Source organism: Aquarana catesbeiana, linkage group LG13 (genome assembly GCF_042186555.1).
Source record: "Aquarana catesbeiana isolate 2022-GZ linkage group LG13, ASM4218655v1, whole genome shotgun sequence".
Taxonomy (NCBI): Eukaryota; Metazoa; Chordata; class Amphibia; order Anura; family Ranidae; genus Aquarana; species Aquarana catesbeiana.
Window position 1 is genome coordinate 214,383,313 of NC_133336.1, and position 20,947 is coordinate 214,404,259.

General features: G+C 45.5%; 1 protein-coding gene across 1 annotated transcript in view; it reads left to right on the forward strand.

Moving 5' to 3' along the window:
• Window positions 1-8,373: 8,373 nt before the first annotated feature.
• Window positions 8,374-20,947, forward strand: part of LOC141116392 (protein S100-A6-like) — a 255,492-nt gene continuing 242,918 nt past the window's right edge. The window contains exon 1 of the mRNA XM_073608642.1: window positions 8,374-8,436. Within this exon, the coding sequence (XP_073464743.1) occupies window positions 8,434-8,436 (3 nt within the window). The 5' untranslated portion in view covers window positions 8,374-8,433. The remainder of the gene's footprint in view (window positions 8,437-20,947) is intronic.

The window sequence follows — 20,947 nt, forward strand, 5'->3', positions numbered from 1 at the left end:
GTCTGGTATGGATTTTTAGGGGGACCCCACGTCATTTTTTTTTTAAATTTTGGCCAGGGTTCCCCTTAATATCCATACCAGACCTGAAGGGTCTGGTATGGAATTTAGGGAGACTCCCACGTCATTTTTTTTAAATTTTGGCCAGGGTTCCCCTTAATATCCATGCCAGAGCTGAAGGGCCTGGTTTGGAATTTAGGGGGACCCCCACGTCATATTTTTTTTACATTTTGGTTCGGGGTTCCCCTGTGGGGAATTCCCATGCTGTTTTTATCAATTAACTTTTATGTGTATTGTCGGACCAGCAATGCAATAGCCGCGAGTAGTTTTAAATTACTTTTTACCTTTGAAATGTCATTTTGCTGTCAGACTGTTCTAAACACGGGAAATATGCGCTCCTTTACAGGCATACTATAGACACCCCCCAGCTATGAAATTTAAAGGGATATTACACTTTTATTGTTTGAGTTTAAGCATTATTAAAATCACTGCTCCATAAAAAACGGCCGTTTTTAAAACTTTTTTTTTGCATGGATCCATGTCCCCTGGGGCAGGACCCAGGTCCCCAAACACTTTTTATGACAATAACTTGCATATAAGCCTTTAAAATTAGCACTTTTGATTATTCATGTTCGTGTCCCACAGACTTTAACGGTGTTCGCGTGTTCGAACGAACTTTTTTCCTGTTCGCATGTTCTGGTGCGAACCGAACAGGGGGGTGTTCGGCTCATCCCTACTGATGAGGATGCACCGTCTCCATGACCAGCACTGTTGCCTCTAGACAGAGAGCCTGCTTGCCCACTTTTATTGGCTTTTGACTGTCTGCCTCTCCTTGTTGGCCTTCCAGACATACTAATGGCTTGTAGCTGTACCAAGCTGGGATATATATACATATATATATATATATATATATATATATATATATATATATATATATATATATATATATATATATATATATATATATATATATACTGATAGATAGTACTGATAGAACACCACCAATCATCTTCTACAGGTAGCTTTAGCTGAACACTGTGAGGAGGACGCACTACACTAACTTGTAGTTTTAGCTGAACATTGTGCAGAGGTCTCACTACACTAACTTGTAGCTTTAGCTGAACACTGTGCAGAGGTCTCACTACATTAACTTGCAGTTTTAGCTGAACACTGTGAGCAGGATGTACTACACTAACTTGTAGCTTTAGCTGAACACTGTGCAGAGGTCTCACTACACGAACTTGTAGTTTTAGCTGAACACTGTGAGTAAGACGCACTACACTAACTTGTAGCTTTAGCTGAACACTGTGAGGAGGACGCACTACACTAACTTGTAGTTTTAGCTGAACACCATGCAGAGGTCTCACTACACTAACTTGTAGTATTAGCTGAACACTGTGAGGAGGACGCACTACACTAACTTGTAGCTTTAGCTGAACCCTGTGCAGAGGTCTCACTACACTAACTTGTAGTTTTAGCTGAACACTGTGAGCAGGACACACTACACTAACTTGTAGCTTTAGCTGAACACTGTGCAGAGGTCTCACTACACTAACTTGCAGTTTTAGCTGAACACTGTGAGCAGGATGTACTACACTAACTTGTAGCTTTAGCTGAACACTGTGCAGAGGTCTCACTACACGAACTTGTAGTTTTAGCTGAACACTGTGAGTAAGACGCACTACACTAACTTGTAGCTTTAGCTGAACACTGTGAGGAGGACGCACTACACTAACTTGTAGTTTTAGCTGAACACCATGCAGAGGTCTCACTACACTAACTTGTAGTATTAGCTGAACACTGTGAGGAGGACGCACTACACTAACTTTTAGCTTTAGCTGAACACTGTGCAGAGGTCTCACTACACTAACTTGTAGTTTTAGCTGAACACTGTGAGCAGGACACACTACACTAACTTGTAGCTTTAGCTGAACACTGTGCAGAGGTCTCACTACACTAACTTGCAGTTTTAGCTGAACACTGTGAGCAGGATGTACTACACTGACTTGTAGCTTTAGCTGAACACTGTGCAGAGGTCTCACTACACGAACTTGTAGTTTTAGCTGAACACTGTGAGTAAGACGCACTACACTAACTTGTAGCTTTAGCTGAACACTGTGAGGAGGACGCACTACACTAACTTGTAGCTTTAGCTGAACACTGTGGAGAGGTCTCACTACACTAACTTGTAGTTTTAGCTGAATGCTGTGAGCAGGATGTACTACACTGACTTGTAGCTTTAGCTGAACACTGTGCAGAGGTCTCACTATACTAACTTGTAGTTTTAGCTGAACACCATGCAGAGGTCTCACTACACTAACTTGTAGTATTAGCTGAACACTGTGAGGAGGACGCACTACACTAACTTGTAGTTTTAGCTGAACACTGTGAGCAGGACGCACTACACTAACTTGTAGCTTTAGCTGAACACTGTGCAGAGGTCTCACTACACTAACTTGTAGTTTTAGCTGAACACTGTGAGCAGGACACACTACACTAACTTGTAGCTTTAGCTGAACACTGTGCAGAGGTCTCACTACACTAACTTGCAGTTTTAGCTGAATGCTGTGAGCAGGATGTACTACACTGACTTGTAGCTTTAGCTGAACACTGTGCAGAGGTCTCACTACACGAACTTGTAGTTTTAGCTGAACACTGTGAGTAAGACGCACTACACTAACTTGTAGCTTTAGCTGAACACTGTGAGGAGGACGCACTACACTAACTTGTAGCTTTAGCTGAACACTGTGGAGAGGTCTCACTACACTAACTTGTAGTTTAAGCTGAACACTGTGAGCAGGACGCACTACACTAACTTGTAGCTTTAGCTGAACACTGTGCAGAGGTCTCACTACACTAACTTGTAGTTTTAGCTGAACACTGTGCAGAGGTCACACTAAACTAACTTGTAGTTTTAGCTGAACACTGTGAGCAGGATGCACTACACTAACTTGTAGCTTTAGCTGAACACTGTGCAGAGGTCACACTAAACTAACTTGTAGCTTTAACTGAACACTGTGAGGAGGACGCACTACACTACCTGTCAATAGTCTAGCTGCCTGACTGTGGTACTAATAGGATCAAACGAACACCAGCAATTTTCCTCAGGTAGCTGTAAGTACTGTAACAAGACAAGCCTGCCTGTCAGTAGGAAGATAACAGGAACGGATCTAGCTAAACTGAATATAGTATATATATATATATATATATATATATATATATATATATATATATATATATATATATTATATATACAACACCTGGGATGCATATATATACACAATACACTGTAAGTGCAGCTAACTGACTGACTGTCCTGCCTAATCTAGCTAACTCAAATGATATGACACTGTCTCTCTCTCTCTCTATCTAAGCACGCTGGAACACACTACACAGGGCCACCGTGTAGGCGGCCTTATATAGTGTGGGGAGTGTTCTAAACCCCCGAGCCATAATTGGCCAAAGCCACCCTGGCTTTGGCCAATTACAGCTCTCTCTACCGATGGCACTGTGATTGGCCAAGCATGCGGGTCATAGTGCATGCTTGGCCAATCATCAGCCAGCAATGCACAGCGATGCCTCTGTGAATTATGGGCCATGATGCGCCACATGAATTTGGCGCGAACGGCCCATATCGTTCACAATTCGGCGAATGATCGAACAGCCGATGTTCGAGTCGAACATGGGTTCGACTCGAACACGAAGCTCATCCCTACTATTGATGTTAGGCTAACTGGTCTGTAATTCCCAGGGATGTATTTTGGGCCTTTTTGAAATATTGGTGCTACATTGGCTTTTCTCCAATCAGCTGGTACCATTCCAGTCAGTAGACTGGTCATAAAAATTAGGAACAATTTCCTAATTTACAATTACTTGAGTTCCTAAACCCCTTAGCGCCGACCATACGCACTTTTGCGTTCACGACTTTCAGGGGTTATACCGGGGTGATGCATGACAATGTTTTTTAGAGCGGGTGGTTCGCTCTTAAAGGATAACAACTGATGCGGCTAAAAGCCACTTGGTTGTTATCCCACAGGAGCGGGAGGGGTCATCCCCTCCACCAGCCTACTTCTGTAGCTCTTCCTGGGCCTCCCGTCCACGATCCAGCACTTCCACCGGCTAGAGAGAGACTGGAACGAATCTGGAATCGGCTTCCATCGAGTCTCCTATGTGTAAACACAGAAGCAACGCCACAACGTCAATTCCGGTTTAGTCGGCTGCCAATGGCGCAGATTAAAGAAAAATGACTATATATATATATATATATATATATATATATATACTTTGAAGTGCAAAAGAGGGATTTTTACGGATCCCTCCGTAAAAAGTACCTTTCCCCACCTATTACTGACACAAGGGATGTTTACGATCCTTGTGACAGCAATAAAAGTGATCAAATTATTATTTTTTTTAAAGAGACAATGTAAAAAAATAAAAATTAATAATAAATACATTTGTTTTTTTAATGAGCCCCTGACCTCGCGAGCTCGCGCAGCAAAGAAAACGCATGCATAAGTCATATGTAAACAGTGTTCAAATCGCACATGTGAGAGATAGCCATGATCATCAGAGTGAGAGCAATAATTCTAGCAACAGACCTCTTCTGTAACTCTAACCTGGTAACCGTTAATTCTTTTTAAAGCAACTCCTATATGGATTTTTAGGTACCACAGTTTGTCGCCATTCCACGAGTATGCACAATTTCAAAGCGTGACATGTATCTATTTACTCGGTGTTACATCATCTTTCACATTACACAAAAAAATTGAGATTACTTTAATGTTTATTTTTAAATTCATGAAAGTGTCTTTTTTCCCCAAAAATTGCAATTGAAAGACCGCTGTGCAAATACCGCGTGACATAAAATATTGCATATGATCTGACCTCCCACTCTTACTTTTTATGTACTTAAAGAATTTCTTGTGATCTTTCTTACTCTCCTCCGCTATGTGCCTTTCGCGTTCTATACTAGCCGCCCTGATTGCACCCTTACATTTCTTGTTGCATTCTTTGGAAAGTTGGAATGCTGGTGATGATCCCTCAGCCTTGTATTTTTTGAAGACCTTCTCATTAGCTTTTTTATGCATTTTTACATTGGAGTTAAACCACCCAGGACTTTTATTAGCTCTTTTAAATTATCTTGTATATAACCTTACAATGGTACAAAGCTGCAACTGGATTCTATGATTTTCTGTCAAGGTGAGTATGTATCAGTACAGCTTCGACTGAGAAGAAGAAGGGGTGTCTTGAAAATGTAACTAAGTGCGATTAAAAAAAGTTTTATGGACAGCACTTGACTGTGTTGATCTATTACCTTCCAATAATTTACCTTTACAACACCCTCAGCTGTTCTACTTTATATAAAGCCTTACAACGGTACAAAGTTACAATAGCGCCCAAAGCCCTTCTATTTTCTATAACCTTACACAGTTGTGCCCTCTGCTGTTCTTCTTTATATACACATTTACTATTGTACATGTATAATGGACAGATCCTTATCTACAATATATAAATATCATCATCATGTCTCATATGCCTCTAGCATGAAACACAATAAAAATCTTCACAGCAGCTGCAGGTCAACACATTAACAATGATCTTCTCTGATTGGCCCACTTCTGGTCTGTTAAATATCCCATTAAAAGTGTTTTGTTATATATGTGCTAGAAGTGCAAAAGTGCAAAAAAAACCCTGTCATTCAACCCACTTCCTCTGAGCCCAGGTCATCCCGGACGAGCCCCCACAATGTGATTGGACAGTGAAAGGAGAAGCAGCACAGCGATAAGCCGATCTCGTTGTCACCCTGCTCTCTCTGCCTATCAGCATTCTTCTTGCATAAACTGATTGGCTCCTTGTGTTGCCTATTCCTCTTCCAGTCTGATCTCTGCTGTACAGGGACTGTAAGAGGTAGAAAAAAGGTCACATTGATGGATTTATGCTGCTAATGATTTATTAATGATTACAGAGCTTTTGTCTCTATTTTAACTGACTGGAGTTAGTTCCAGAAATGAAGTCCTGGAGAGCTTGAAAACCGTGTATGTCTGTGTTGGTGTATGACCCCCTACAGGGCTGCCATCGGGGGGGACAGCCCATACACATGTAGGGGGCCAGGTATCCTGAGGGGCCAGGCCACCCAGGCCCCAACCATGGCTGGAGTCCCCCCAAGCTGCTTTGGCTGCTGTGTGGAGTTACTTTCCAGGTCCAGTCTGGCCAATTCAGAAGTAAAGGAAGGGGGTGGGCAGAGGCAGAGAGGAGACCTGCCTGGCAGATTGATATAGAAAAGGGCCAGGAGTGTAATGTACTTGTCTGCCACAGGAGATTGATACAGCAGCACCCAGAAGTGAAGAAAGTCCGCTTGGCTGGGGAAAGTTTTTCTTTAATTGTTACAGCCTGCAGATGGCGGTGCCCAGAGTCTCCTCTCTGCCTCCCTTCCTTCTGGGGGATTCCTCTGACTGGGATGGCTGTGTGTGCAGGGAGGGGGTCTTCCATCTGAAAGGTGTGGAGGCGACCACTAGCAGGACCTGGCTGTGTTTGTTGAATATGCCATCTTTTAACAAAGGATGTCTCTTTGCTGGATTGGGCTGTCTATTTGCTGCATATATGGGGATGTCTCTCTGCTGGATTGGGCTGTCTCTTTGCTGGATTGTACTGTTTATTTGCTGCATATATGGATTTGTCTCTTTGCTGAATATATGGGGATATCTCTTTGCTGGATTGGCCTATTCTATTTTCTGAATATATGGAGATGTCTCTTTGCTGGACTGGCCCATCTCTTTGCTATATATGTGGAGATGTCTGCTGGATTGGGCTGTTTCTTTGCCGAATATATGGGGATGACTCTTTGCTGAATTGGGCCAACTCTTTGCTAAATACAGTATATGAGGATGTCTTCCTTCTGGATTGGGCTGTCTCTTTGCTGGACTGAGTCATCCTTTTGCTGAATGCTGGATTGGGCTGTCTCTTTGCTGAATATATTGGGATGTCTCTTTGCTGGAAAGGCCATCTCTTTGCTGAATATATAGAGATGTCTCTCTTTTAAATATATGGGGATGTTTCTTTACTGGATTGAGCTGTCTCTTCGCTAGATTGACCCAACTCTTTGCTGAATATATAGAGATGTCTTTCTGCTGGATTGGGCTGTCTCTTTGCTAAATATATATGGATGTCTCTTTGCTGGATTGGACAAACTCTTTGCTGAATACATGATGTCTCTTTGCTAGATTGGCCCATCTATTTCCTGAATATATGGGGATGTCCCTTTGCTGAATATAGGGGGATGTCTCTCTGCTGGATTGGCCCATCTCTTTGCTGAATATATTGGGATGTCTCTTTGCTGGATTGGGCCAACTCTTTGCTGCATATATGGGGATGTCTCTCTGCTGGATTGGACTGTCTCTTTGCTGAATATATGGGGATGTCTATTTGCTGGATTGGGCTAACATTTTGCCGAATATATGGGAATGTCTATTTGCTGGATTGGGCCAATTATTTGATGAATATATGGGGATGCATAAATTAAGTTGCAAGCGTGTTTAAAATAAAAGTGGTTGCACTGAAGGAGCGGATTCAGTGGGATGGCCAGTGGGCCCTGGGGAACATTGGTGGTCAGGCCTGGGGGGGTCCCAGGCCTAAAGCTGTGTAAGCGGCCCCAAAAATTTCTGATAGCTGTCCTGGACCCACACATCAGGTGCTGCCAATAGCGGGGTCCCACGGCAGAGATTTGGGGATGTGACTAGGCTGAAACTTTTTTTAATATACTAAGAAAATGACAATAATGGTCGTACCTTCAAAGTGTATCTAAAGCCAAAACTTTGTTTTGGATAGAGTAGAAAAGGGTTAATAGATGGTGTCACTCGTGGATCTCAAGATCATCAGACATGCACGTTGGTAAAGGCAAACAGTCCCTTTTTCTTTCCAAGTAAACAGGCAAAGAGAGAGAAAAACAGCTCATCATCAGCAAACAGAAAACATGAGGTAGTCCATAACCCTGCTTCAAAATTGCAGAACAAGTCAAAGGTTCACCGTCACCATACTGGCCCTCCTGGGGTTTGGGGGTTTCCCGTTGGCTTCAGGGATTCCAAGGAGGTTTTTTTCGCAGCCCAGCAATGATGGCTCAGTCCTAAGCTCACCCGGCTCAATCTCTCTCAGCCAGATGCCAAATGAAAACCAGTCCTCCCTAAGGGACCACAACCTGAATAGTTTTACTAAAAGTTTTATCAACATTTCGGAGAGCTTGTGAGGAGAGGGGAACCAATGAGGAGAGGAGGAGGAGGAAGGGCGATACCTCCACCCCAAATCCTTGGCTCATCTCTTATCAGGTTGCTCCCCTGGGTGTGGCGCTGTCTTGTCTGGGTATATATTGGGCATCAAATTATAACAGGTACCACAACAGCTGAATTCTACCCTCTGTCTCCGTAGACTGACGACATTGAAAACATGGTAAGTGAGACTATACTGCTCTCTGTCTGCTTTGTGTGGGGGGGGGTGGTAGCAGTGCCAACATTCATGGCCAGCTTGGCATGGGGCTCTCCCTATGGGTTTCCTCTGGTGGGGTCATTCGATGTTCCAGGTTACATTCTCGATAGGCAAGGGTCACCTGCACCGGTGGGCAAAATGGGGGTCAGCTGTCTCAGATAGTTTGGGGGGTGTCGCTAAGGGATCGGAAAATAGGAATGGTCCCCATTTTTGAACAAGGCATCTCCTTCCTCAGATCCGTCTTCAATAGGTCATCTCACACCTGTGACTAGGAAGTCTCCAAAGTCTTGAGAAGTCTCCTTATTTTCTGTTCTCTCAGCAGCCCCCTGTCCTTTGGAGTAGTCTGAGACAACTAAACCCCATTTGCCCACCTGTGCAGGTCACCCTGACTAGGAGGTGGCCAAGAAAACCCAGCCGGCATGAACATGAGCGATTGGCATGACCGTGCCTAAATGATTATGCCTGTGCAGAGTGGAGGAGGGGCAGGGCACTGATTGTCATAGAGGAACAAAGACCATCGGACAGATATTTTTGTTCCAAGCAATTGATCGCCCCTTTGTGTTAACTTGTCTGACGATTGATAGAATAGAATGATGGGTTAACCCTATGCATGCCATCTGTCGGTAGTGGTGGGATCTGCAAATATCGCCTACCTCTTTAGCCAATCCCCATCCTCCATTTCTGTCCCGGAGCATCTCCACCCTGTAGACGCCGATTTCTTGTATGCAGCCAGCCGAGCAAATAGAAAAATAAAAACAATAAAATATTTAACATAATATTGATAATGATATTAATATTACAACATAATAATAAATTATTTTATTAACAAGGAAAATACAATAATAAAAAACTACAATATTATCAATAAAAATAATAACAATGATAATAACAATAATATTAAAACATAATAAAATAATAAGATAACAATAATATAATGAAAAAATATATATTAATAAAAAAATATTGATAAATAAGAAAAAACAAAAAAACAAACAAACCCACAACAACAATTATATAATATTAAAAAAAATATTCATAATAATTATAATATTACAACATAATATAATAATAATAACAACGATAATACAATAATAAAAATATGGTTTGTAGCAAGAGATATACAAATAAACCGCCCCTGAATCTCTCTTACTGCACTGTGTCAAAGAAAAGTGCAAAGCTATATAAAAGATGTGTAAATGAATACAAAATGTGTGTACCTACACAGTGTACAGTGAAAAAAGCTGCCACTTAAATAAATACGTAAATTGATCAGAATCCCAAAACTATACCTCTCACACGTGTACAGATTGAGATAGTGGCGCTAATATAAATTGTGTAAAATAATGAGTCAGAACAGCATGATTCCTATGACCCTCTAATTATACATAAAAATAATAATAATAGTATCATGAAAAAAATGTCAACACCCAGTGAAAAAGTGTCACTATAGATAATAAATTACAAGAAATGAATGATCAAGCTCAACAGTTGTTTTTCAATCTTCTTGTGTGATAAATCTTCTACTCTTCCACCACACCACCATGATAGTGACACCACTCCCTCTGAAGAGTGAACTCAATGAAACATGTCTTGGGCATGGTTACACGGCATTCCATCGCACTGACATTAGACGCCGCTGTCTGAGGAGGACTACACCGATCGGATGGCTGGGCCATGAGTTCGACTTGAACATCGGCTGTTCGCCAGTTCGCCAAACAGCGAACATTTTGGGGTGTTCGAGGCAAATTCAAAAGCCCCGGAAGACCCTTTAAAAGTCTATGGGAGAAATCAAAAGTGCTAATTTTACAGGCTTATATGCAAGTTATTGTCATAAAAAGTGTTGGGGAACCCCGAACCAAAATTTAAAAAAAATAATGTGGGGGTCCCCCTAAATTCCATACCAGGCCCTTCAGGTCTGGTATGGATATTAAGGGGAACCCCGGCCAAAATTTTTTAAAAAATGGTGTGGGGTCCCCCTCAAAATCTATACCAGACCCTTCAGGTCTAGTATGGATTATAAGGGGAACCCCACGCCAAAATTAAAAAAAAATGGTGTGGGGTCCCCCCAAAAATCCATACCAGACCCTTATCCGAGCACGCAACCTGGCAGGCCGCAGGAAAAGAGGGGGATGAGAGAGCACCCCCCTCCTGAACTGTACCAGGCCACATGCCCTCAACATTGGGAGGGTGCTTTGGGGTAGCACCCAAAACACCTTGTTCCTATGTTGATGGGGACAAGGGCCTCATCCCCACAACCCTTGCCCGGTGGTTGTGGGGGTCTGTGGTGGGGGACTTATCGGAATCTGGAAGCTCCCTTTAACAAGGGGACCCCCAGATCCCAGCCCTCCCCCCTGTGTGAAATGGTAAGGGGGTACAAAAGTACCCCTTCCATTTCACAAAAAAAGTGTCAAAAATGTTAAAAATGACAAGAGACAGTCTTCTTCTTCTTCTGGTTCTTCTGGTTCTTCCTCTGGTGTTCTCATCAAGCATCTTCCTCCACGGCGTCTTCTTCCTATCTTCTCCTCTGGCCGCTCCGCATCCACCAAAATGGGAGACTCCCGCTGTGTGACGCTTCTCCTCTTATGATGGTTCTTAAATAACAGAGGGTGGGCCACCCAGTGACCCCGCTCCCCTCTGACGCATGGGAACTTGACGGGGACTTCCCTGTGGCATTCCCCGTGACATCAGAGGGGGGCAGGGTCACCCGTTACATAACAGGTGACCCCGCCCCTTCTGACATCATGGGGAATGCCACAGGGAAGTCCCCATCAAGCCCCCGTGCGTCAGGGGGGGTGGGGTCACCGGGTGGCCCTGCCCTCTGTTATTTAATAACCGTCAGAAGAGGAGAAGCGTCACTCAGCGGGAGCCTCCCATCTTGGTGGATGCGGAGCGGCAGAAGACACCGCGGAGGAAGATGCTGGACAAGAACACTGGAGGAAGAACCAGAAGAACCAGAAGAAGAAGAAGATGGAGGAAGAAACTGAAGGAAGATAGAAGATAGAAGAATGAAGAAGCATTTAAATTGTCAAAAACTGTCTCTTGTCATTTTTAAAATTTTTGACACTTTTTTTGTGAAATGGTAGGGGTACTTTTGTACCCCCTTACCATTTCACACAGGGGGAGGGCTGGGATCTGGGGGTCCCCTTGTTAAAGCGGGCTTCCAGATTCCGATAAGCCCCCCGCCCGCAGACCCCCACAACCACCAGGCAAGGGTTGTGGGGATAAGGCCCTTGTCCCCATCTACATGGGGACAAGGTGTTTTGGGGGCTACCCCAAAGCACCCTCCCAATGTTGAGGACATGTGGCCTGGTACAGTTCAGGAGGGGGGCGCTCTTTCGTCCCCCCCTCTTTTCCTGCAGCCTGCCAGGTTGCGTGCTCGGATAAGGGTCTGGTATGGATTTTTGGGGGGACCCCACGCCATTTTTTTAAACATTTTTGGCCGGGGTTCCCCTTAAAATCCATACCAGGCCCTTGTCCCCATCTACATGGGGACAAGGTGTTTTGGGGGGCTACCCCAAAGCACCCTCCCAATGTTGAGGACATGTGACCTGGTACAGTTCAGGAGGGGGGGCGCTCTTTCATCCCCCCTCTTTTCCTGTAGCCTGCCAGGTTGCGTGCTCGGATAAGGGTCTGGTATGGATTTTTGGGGGGACCCCACGCCATTTTTAAAAAAAATTTTGGCCGGGGTTCCCCTTAAAATCCATACCAGGCCCTTCAGGTCTGGAACCCCCCCACGTCATTTTTTTTAAATCTTGGTTCGAGGTTCCCCTGTGGGGAATTCCCATGCCGTTTTTATCAATGAACTTTTATGTGTATTGTCGGACCGGCAATTCATTAATAGCCACGAGTAGTTTTAAATGACTTTTTTTCCTTTGAAATGTAATTTTGCTGTCAGACTGTTCTAAACACGGGAAACATGCGCTCCTTTACAGGCATACTATAGACACCCCCCAGGTACGAAATTTAAAGGGATATTACACTTTTATTGTTTGACTTTAAGCATTATTAAAATCACTGCTCCCAAAAAAGCGGCCATTTTTAAAACTTTTTTTTGGATTGATCCATGTCCCCTGGGGCAGGACCCAGGTCCCCAAACACTTTTTTATGACAATAACTTGCATATAAGCCTTTAAAATGAGCACTTTTGATTATTCATGTTCGTGTCCCATAGACCTTAATGGTGTTCGAACAAATGTTTTGCCTGTTTGCATGTTCTGGTGCGAATCAAACAGGGGGGTGTTCGGCTCATCCCTAGTGGGGACACCCCAGAGGACAGCCAATCCCGTTCTTACATTTGTCTCACGTGATTACTGACTCAAATATGGACAATAGATATTCATTGAAAGCTGTGGGAGTGGCACTGAGCAAAAAACTCCCCCATTGTGGGAGGGGCAGAGACACAAACTACTGCAGGAAATCTCCCTATTGTGGGAGGGGCAGAGACACAAACTACTGTAGGGAAATCTCCCCATTGTGGGAGGGGCAGAGACACAAACTACTGCAGGAAATCTCCCCATTGTGGGAGGGGCAGAGACACAAACTACTGCAGGAAATCTCCCCATTGTGGGAGGGGAAGAGACACTACTACTGCAGGGAATTCTCCCCATTGTGGGAGGGGCAGAGACACAAACCACTGCAGGAAATCTCCCCATCGTGGGAGGGGCAGAGACACAAACTATTGAAGGAAATCTCCCCATTGTGGGAGGGGCAGAGACAAAAACTACTGCAGGGAATTCTCCCCATTGTGGGAGGGGCAGAGACACAAACCACTGCAGGAAATCTCCCCATTGTGGGAGGGGCAGAGACACAAACCACTGAAGGAAATCTCCCCATTGTGGGAGGGGCAGAGACACAAACTACTGCAGGAAATCTCCCCATTGTGGGAGGGGCAGAGACACAAACTACTGCAGGAAATCTCCCCATTGAGGGATGGGCAGAGACACAAACTGCTGCAGGAAATCTCCCCATTGTGGGAGGGGCAAAGACAGAGAACAAGAAAAATAGAGAACAAGAACAATAAAAAATAAATTATATAAACACACACCTTAAAGAGTTAAACTACAAATATTTTATTCGCTGAAAAAGAGCAAAAATACAAAAGACACCAACAATGATATCCCTTAATCCCTGATAAAAGACCAAAAAAAGATCCCTATTATTGGAAATAAATCTCCGATGGTCAAACAATTCCCCAAAAGCTATATAACAGGTAATTCAAAAATACTCCTCTCAACATAATGAAGGGGAAATACAACATGCAGTGGGTAAATTCCTCCCTCCCCCAATATAGTACACCCCCTGCGAGTGCCTGTTAATTCCCCAAGCCCCCTGGGGCGAGATCTAAACTGGATGATTCCTGAAAGGAACAGTATGTAACCACAGAAATTATTCACACTATATCACTTCTGAAATGATACATTCACTGTGACTATTCATATGATACACATGTCATTCCCACAGTAGGTCAAACAGTTAGTCAGGGACATATATAATGTCACGAGAGGAGGCCACACTGGAATAATAAATAGTCAAAAAAATTAGAAAAAAAGGGGAGAAAAAAGAGTTCTCATGATAAGGTATGTCCTCAGTAGGGATGGGCTGTCTGTTCGGGTCGAACATGAGTTCGACCCAAACATTGGCTGTTTGCCCGTTCGCGAAATAGTGAACAATTTGGGGTGTTCGCGGCAAATTCAAAAGAACACCCTTTAAAAGTCTATGGGAGAAATCAAAAGTGCTAATTGTGAAGGTTAATATGCAAGTTATTGTCATAAAAAGTGTTTGGGGACCCCGGTCCTGCCCCAGGGGACATGAATCAATGCAAAAAAAGTTTTAAAAAAAGGTAGTTTTTTCAGGAGCAGTGATTTTAATAATGCTTAAAGTGAAACAATAAAAGTGAAATATTTCTTTAAATTTCATACCTGGGGGGTGTCTATAGTATGCCTGTAAAGGGGTGCATGTTTCCCGTGTTTAGAACAGTCTGACAGAAAAATGACATTTCAAAGGAAAAAAGTCATTTAAAAGAACTAGTGGTAGTGCCAGCTGCTATAATGAATTGTCAGGTCTCTGCAAAACACATAAAAATCATTAAAAAAAACAGAATGGGATTCCCCCACAGTGCATTAACAGGCCCTTTGGGTCTGTTATGAATATTAAGGGGAACCCCGAACCAAAATTAAAAAAAAATGTGTGGGGGTCCCCCCAAAATTCTATACCAGGCCCTTCAGGTCTGGTATGGATATTAAGGGGAACCCCACGCCAAAATTTAAAAAAAAATGGCATGGGGGTCCCCCTAAAAATCCATACCAGACCCTTATCTGAGCACACAACCTGGCAGGCTGCAGGAAAAGAGGGGGGACAAGAGAGCGGCCCCCCTCCTGAACCGTACCAGGCCACATGCCCTCAACATGGGGATGATGTCCCCATGTTGATGGGGATAAGGGCCTCATCCCCACAACCCTTGCCCGGTGGTTGTGGGGGTATGCAGGCGGTGGGCTTATCAGAATCCGGAAGCCCCCTTTAACAAGAGGACCCCCAGATCCCGGCCCTCCTGTGTGAAATGGTAATGCCTACCATTTCACAAAAAAAGTGTCAAAAATGTTAAAAAAGACAATAGCCGGTTTTTGACAATTTCTTTATTAATGTCTTCTTCTTTCCCATCTTCTTCTTCCATCTTCTTCTGGTCTTCATTCGGTTTGCTTTCTCCATCTTGTTCTTCTCCCCGGTTCCTTCTCTTCTTCCTCCGATCCTCTGCTTCTTCCTTCGGTCTTCTCGTCCGCATCTTCTGTCTTCTTCTTTCCCGCTTCGTTCCCTGGACGATCCGCATCCATGGGAGGTTGTCAGGGAAGACAGGCTTTCCATGTAAGCACCCGGCGTGCACGCATGCGTACTAGCACTTTAAGACACACACATGTCACTAATACTGAAGTCAGGCGGGCTATTTAAACAGGGCTCCTACAGAGGTTCATTGCTGTTTGGTCTGCAGCTCCTGTGTTGTATCCTGTTTCCTGTGTGACCTCTGATTCTGATCCAGCTTGTTGTTACCTGTGATTTCCTGCTGCCTGTTCTGATCCCGGCTTCCCATAGACTCTGATCCTGCCTGCTGATTATGTCTGCTGATCTTCCGGTACTACTTGGCTTGTGACCTGACCTCTCTTCTGCCTACCGTCTATGCCTGATCTGCCTGATTATTACCGACCCGGCCTGTCTGACCCTGCATCTCGCTCATCCAGCCTGCTACAGCTCCCAGCCGCGCAAGCCTGCATCTGGTACTGCTCTGTGGTTCATCCCAGCCTGCCACCAGTCAAGCATCGTGTCAGCTCATCTACTATCTGCCTGCTGATCACCGCTACTACACGGACTATTGAACTGTTTACAGGCACTCATACCCCACCGTGCTCCTGTGGCTTCTGTATCACTACCAGTGGTCCGCGAGCCGGAGTTGTACGAGAGGCCTTCCTCTACACGTCAGGCTCACATCCCAGGTACGTAACAGTACCAAACAGCCATGTCTGAGCCTGCAAGAGGACCCTCTCCAGTAAATGAAATATGTCAGCACCTTGCTGCTCTTACACAGACGGTTAAGTCACTGCAGGAAGGATACGTGCGTCTCGAAGAGTGGGTACAGTCCCTGTCCAATCCAGCAACCATAGCTCCTGCATCTGATCCTGCCTCCTCCATCACCCAAGCTGGGGCTTTAGCCAGCCATACAGTAATGATGTTACCCCCTGAGCCTCGTGTACCTACTCCTGAGAGGTTTTCCGGTGATCGGAGTAAATTTAGAGCCTTTCGCAATGCCTGTCAGCTCTACTTTGCTCTCCAGCCACAGACTTTTTCCCTGGAAACCACCAAGGTGAGATTCATTATTTGCCTCCTCCAAGGGGAACCACAGTCTTGGGCCCACCGGCTGTTAGAAGAGAACAACGCACAACTAAACACCATGCAAATGTTCTTTGACGCCATGGCGCTGATTTATGATGACCCACAACGTACCACCACTGCTGAAGCCGCTCTTCATACACTCCAGCAAGGCCATAGAGCAGCAGAGGACTATGTCACTGACTTTAGACGCTGGAGTGCAGACACTAGCTGGAATGACGCAGCCCTGCGTCATCAATTTCGTCTAGGTCTCTCGGAAAGCCTGAAAGATGAGCTCGCTCAGGTCGGGGTGCCAAGCTCTCTGGAAGCCCTAATCACTCTGTCCATTCAGATTGACCGCCGCCTACGAGAACGCAGGTCTGAAAGAACCACACAGCACTTCCGTCCAGCCTGGATGTTACCTAAGATGCCTGCTTCTCCTAATCCGGCTCCTGGAAATTCCACTTTCCCCACTCCAGAGGTGCCTAAACCCATGGAATTGGGCCTGATTCGCTCTTCTTTGACTCCAGAAGAACGCCAACGCCGACGAGTAAATAACCTCTGCCTGTACTGTGGAGAAGCCGGTCACTTCGTACATACCTGTCCTGCCAAGCTGCGTAAGTGTCTTTCCCTTTCTTCACTCAAGCATTCACCCCTGCCTGCCTTGTCTGCCAGCTCAGCTCATATCGCTCTGCCTGTTTCCTTCCAACTACCGGGAAGAACCATATCAGTGACGGCTATTATTGATTCTGGAGCGTGTAGCTGTTTCATCGACCAGTCCTTCGCAGCTCAGCAACACATTCCTCTACAAACCAGAGGACAGGGACTCACTGTATTCCTGGCCGATGGGTCTCGTGTTAAATCTGGACTGGTAACAAAGGAGACCCCACCGATGCTGACCATCTCCTCCACCAACCACCGAGAGCTGCTGCGTTTAGACGCAATTTCTTCGCCCTTATTTCCCATCATCCTGGGCCTACCCTGGCTACAGGCCCACAATCCACAGATAGACTGGAAATCCGGAAGTGTCAAGTTCCAGTCAGCATATTGCCAGAGACACTGTTTGGAAACTTCACCACCATCACCTGCTACCCTGCTGTGTATGGACGCAGACCCTGAATTATGTCAAGTAGTTCCGAATTCTTACCACGAATACCTGGATGTTTTCAGTAAACGAGGAGCAGACACCCTTCCTCCACACAGACCTTATGACTGCCCCATCGAGCTCCTTCCTGGGACAGAGATTCCATTCGGGCGCATCTTCCCTTTATCTGAGCGGGAATCAGGAGTTCTGAAGGACTATATTGATGAAAATCTGCAGAAAGGATTCATCCGTCCCTCTACTTCACCGGCCAGTGCCGGTATATTTTTTGTAGAAAAGAAGGATCATTCCCTGAGACCATGTGTGGACTATCGTGACTAGGGATGAGCCGAACACCCCCCGGTTCGGTTCACACCAGAACCCGCGAACGGACCGAAAGTTCGCACGAACGTTAGAACCCCATTGACGTCTATGGGACTCGAACGTTCGAAATCAAAAGTGCTCATTTTAAAGGCTAATTTGCATGGTATTGTCCTAAAAAGGGTTTGGGGACCCGGGTCCTACCCCAGGGGACATGTATCAATGCAAAAAAAACTTTTAAAAACGGCCGTTTTTCGGGAGCAGTGATTTTAATGATGCTTAAAGTAAAAAAAAAAAAGTGAAATATTCCTTTAAATATCGTACCTGGGGGGTGTCTATAGTATGCCTGTAAAGTGACGCGTGTTTCCCATGTTTAGAACAGTCCCTGCACCAAATGTCATTTTTAAAGGAAAAAATCTCATTTAAAACTGCTTGCGGGTTTAATGTCATGTCGGGTCATGGCAATATGGATGAAAATCAGTGAGACAAACGGCATGGGTACCCCCCAGTCCATTACCAGTCCCTTTGGGTCTTGTATGGATATTAAGGGGAACCCCGCACCCAAATTAAAATAAGGAAAGGTGTGGGGCCACCAGGCCCTATATACTCTGAACAGCAGTATACAGGCGGTGCAAACAAGACAGGGACTGTAGGTTTGTTGTTAAGTAGAATCTGTTTGTAATTTTGAACATTTTTAACGTGTTTAGCTCCAGCCAAAAAATCTTTTCTAAGCTTTTTGGAAAACATAGGGAAGGGTTATCACCCCTGTGACATTTGTTTTGCTGTCTTTCCTCCTCTTCAGAAGATTTCACCTCACTTTTTTGTCCCAATGAAAAATGTTTTTTGAAAATTTGGGTTTTTTTGTGGAACAAGGATTGGAAAGCATCAGTGGAAAGGAGAACTTGTTTTCCCATATTAACTCTTACAGGAGAGAATTTCCCTTCCTAGGGGTAGATTTCATCTCACTTCCTGTTGTCTCCTTCCGTTTGCAAGTAGGAGTCGTTTGTAAGTTAGATGTTTGAAAGTAGGGTCCTGCCCTATATACTCAGCAGAAATTTGGGCCTTAGGTGTTGCTGTGGCCACAACACTGTAAGCCCTCACAGGGCCCTGCTGTGAAATATTAGATCAAGAATTGTAATTACATGCCCCTGTTGAACAGGAGCTGAAAAATTAGGCCTTAGGCACTGGTGCTGGTGCCACAACACTGCAACCCCTCACAGACACTCTAGTTGGAACGCAGGAACGAGCCCTGCTGCAAATTATTGCTTCAAAAATTGTAATTACACGCCCCTGTTAGACAGGGGCAGAAAAATTGGGCCTTAGGCACTGGTGCTGGTGCCACAACACTGCAACCCCTCACAGACACTCTAGTTGGAACGCAGGAACGAGCCCTGCTGCAAAGTATTGCATCAAAAATTGTAATTACACGCCCCTGTTAGACAGGGGCAGAAAAATTGGGCCTTAGGCACTGGTGCTGGTGCCACAACACTGCAACCCCTCACAGACACTCTAGTTGGAACGCAGGAACGAGCCCTGCTGCAAAGTATTGCATCAAAAATTGTAATTACACGCCCCTGTTAGACAGGGGCAGAAAAATTGGGCCCTAGGCACTGGTGCTGGTGCCACAACACTGCAACCCCTCACAGACACTCTAGTTGGAATGCAGGAACGAGCCCTGCTGCAAAGTATTACATCAAAAATTGTAATTACACGCCCCTGTTAAACAGGGGCTGAAAAATTGTGCCTTAGGCACTGGTGGTGGCGCCCAGAACCAAAAATGTTCTTACAAGCTATCAGCGTGATGATTGAGGAGGAAGAGGATAATTACTCAGGGATAGTCACTCAGCATCAGCATAGGCAGTCTTTGAAGGGATCTGAGATTTCAAAAAAAATTATTCGGTTACATCAGCATCAGGTGCTTGGTAGCTGGTGGTGATCCAAGACTCATTCATTTTTATGAAGGTCAGCCGATCGACCGAGTCGGTGGACAGACGCACCCTGTGATCGGTTACCACGCCTCCAGCAGCACTGAATGTGCGTTCCGAAAGAACGCTGGATGCAGGACAGGCCAGTAGCTCAATTGCATACTGTGCAAGCTCTGGCCAGTGATCCATCCTCAAGACCCAGTAACCCAGAGGATTTTCGGTGGGAAAGGTGTCCAAGTCTGATCTTGCCCCTAGGTATTCCTGCACCATGTAAAACAGACGCTGGCGATGGTTGCTGGAACCGATCATACCTTGGGGCTGCGGACCAAAAAATTGTCTGAACGCATCGGTCAGACGGCCACCTTCTCCACCGCTCCTTCTTTGACTGACCGAAGCCTCAGCAACACGTTGTCCAGAAACAGGAGTTTGTAACCTCCCAGTCTCTGGGAACGCATTGCACAGACCTTTCTGCAAGGCCTCCCGAAGATGTTTCATCCTCTGCTCCCTCTGCGATGGCAAGATAAGGTCCGCAACCTTACCCTTGTAACGTGGATCAAGGAGGGTTGCCAGCCAGTATTGGTCCTTCTCCTTGATACCACGAATACGAGGATCCTTACGCAGGCTTTGCAGGATCAGGGAGGCCATGCAGCGTAGGTTTGCTGAGGCATTCGGTCCGGAGTCCTCTGGGTCACTAAGAACGACATGGTCCGCAGCCACCTCCTCCCAGCCACGTACAAGTCCATGTGTTTCTTGGGACTGATCCCTTAAAGACTGCTGCTGATGCTGAGTGCCAGGCTCCACCTCCATACTGACACAATCTTCCTCCTCCTCCTCTTCCTCCTCGTCCTCTTCCTGTGTGATCGGCGGGCACGCAGGAACACTGTCTGGATAAAGGGGGCCTTGAGAGCTAAGGAAGTCCTCCTCTTCCTGCCTCTGTTCTGCCTCAAGTGCCCTGTCCATTATTCCACGCAGCGTGTGCTCCAACAGGTGGACAAGGGGGACAGTGTCACTGATGCATGCACTGTCACTGCTCACCATCCTCGTGGCCTCCTCGAATGGTGACAGGACAGTGCATGCATCCCTGATCATGGCCCACTGGCGTGGGGAAAAAAAACCAAGCTCCCCTGACCCTGTCCTGGTGCCATAGTCGCACAGGTACTCATTGATGGCCCTCTGCTGCGTGTGCAGCCGCTGCAGCATGGCCAACGTTGAGTTCCACCTGGTGGGCATGTCACAGATTAGGCGGTTCTTGGGCAGGTTAAACTCCTTTTGGAGGTCCGTCAGCCGAGCACTG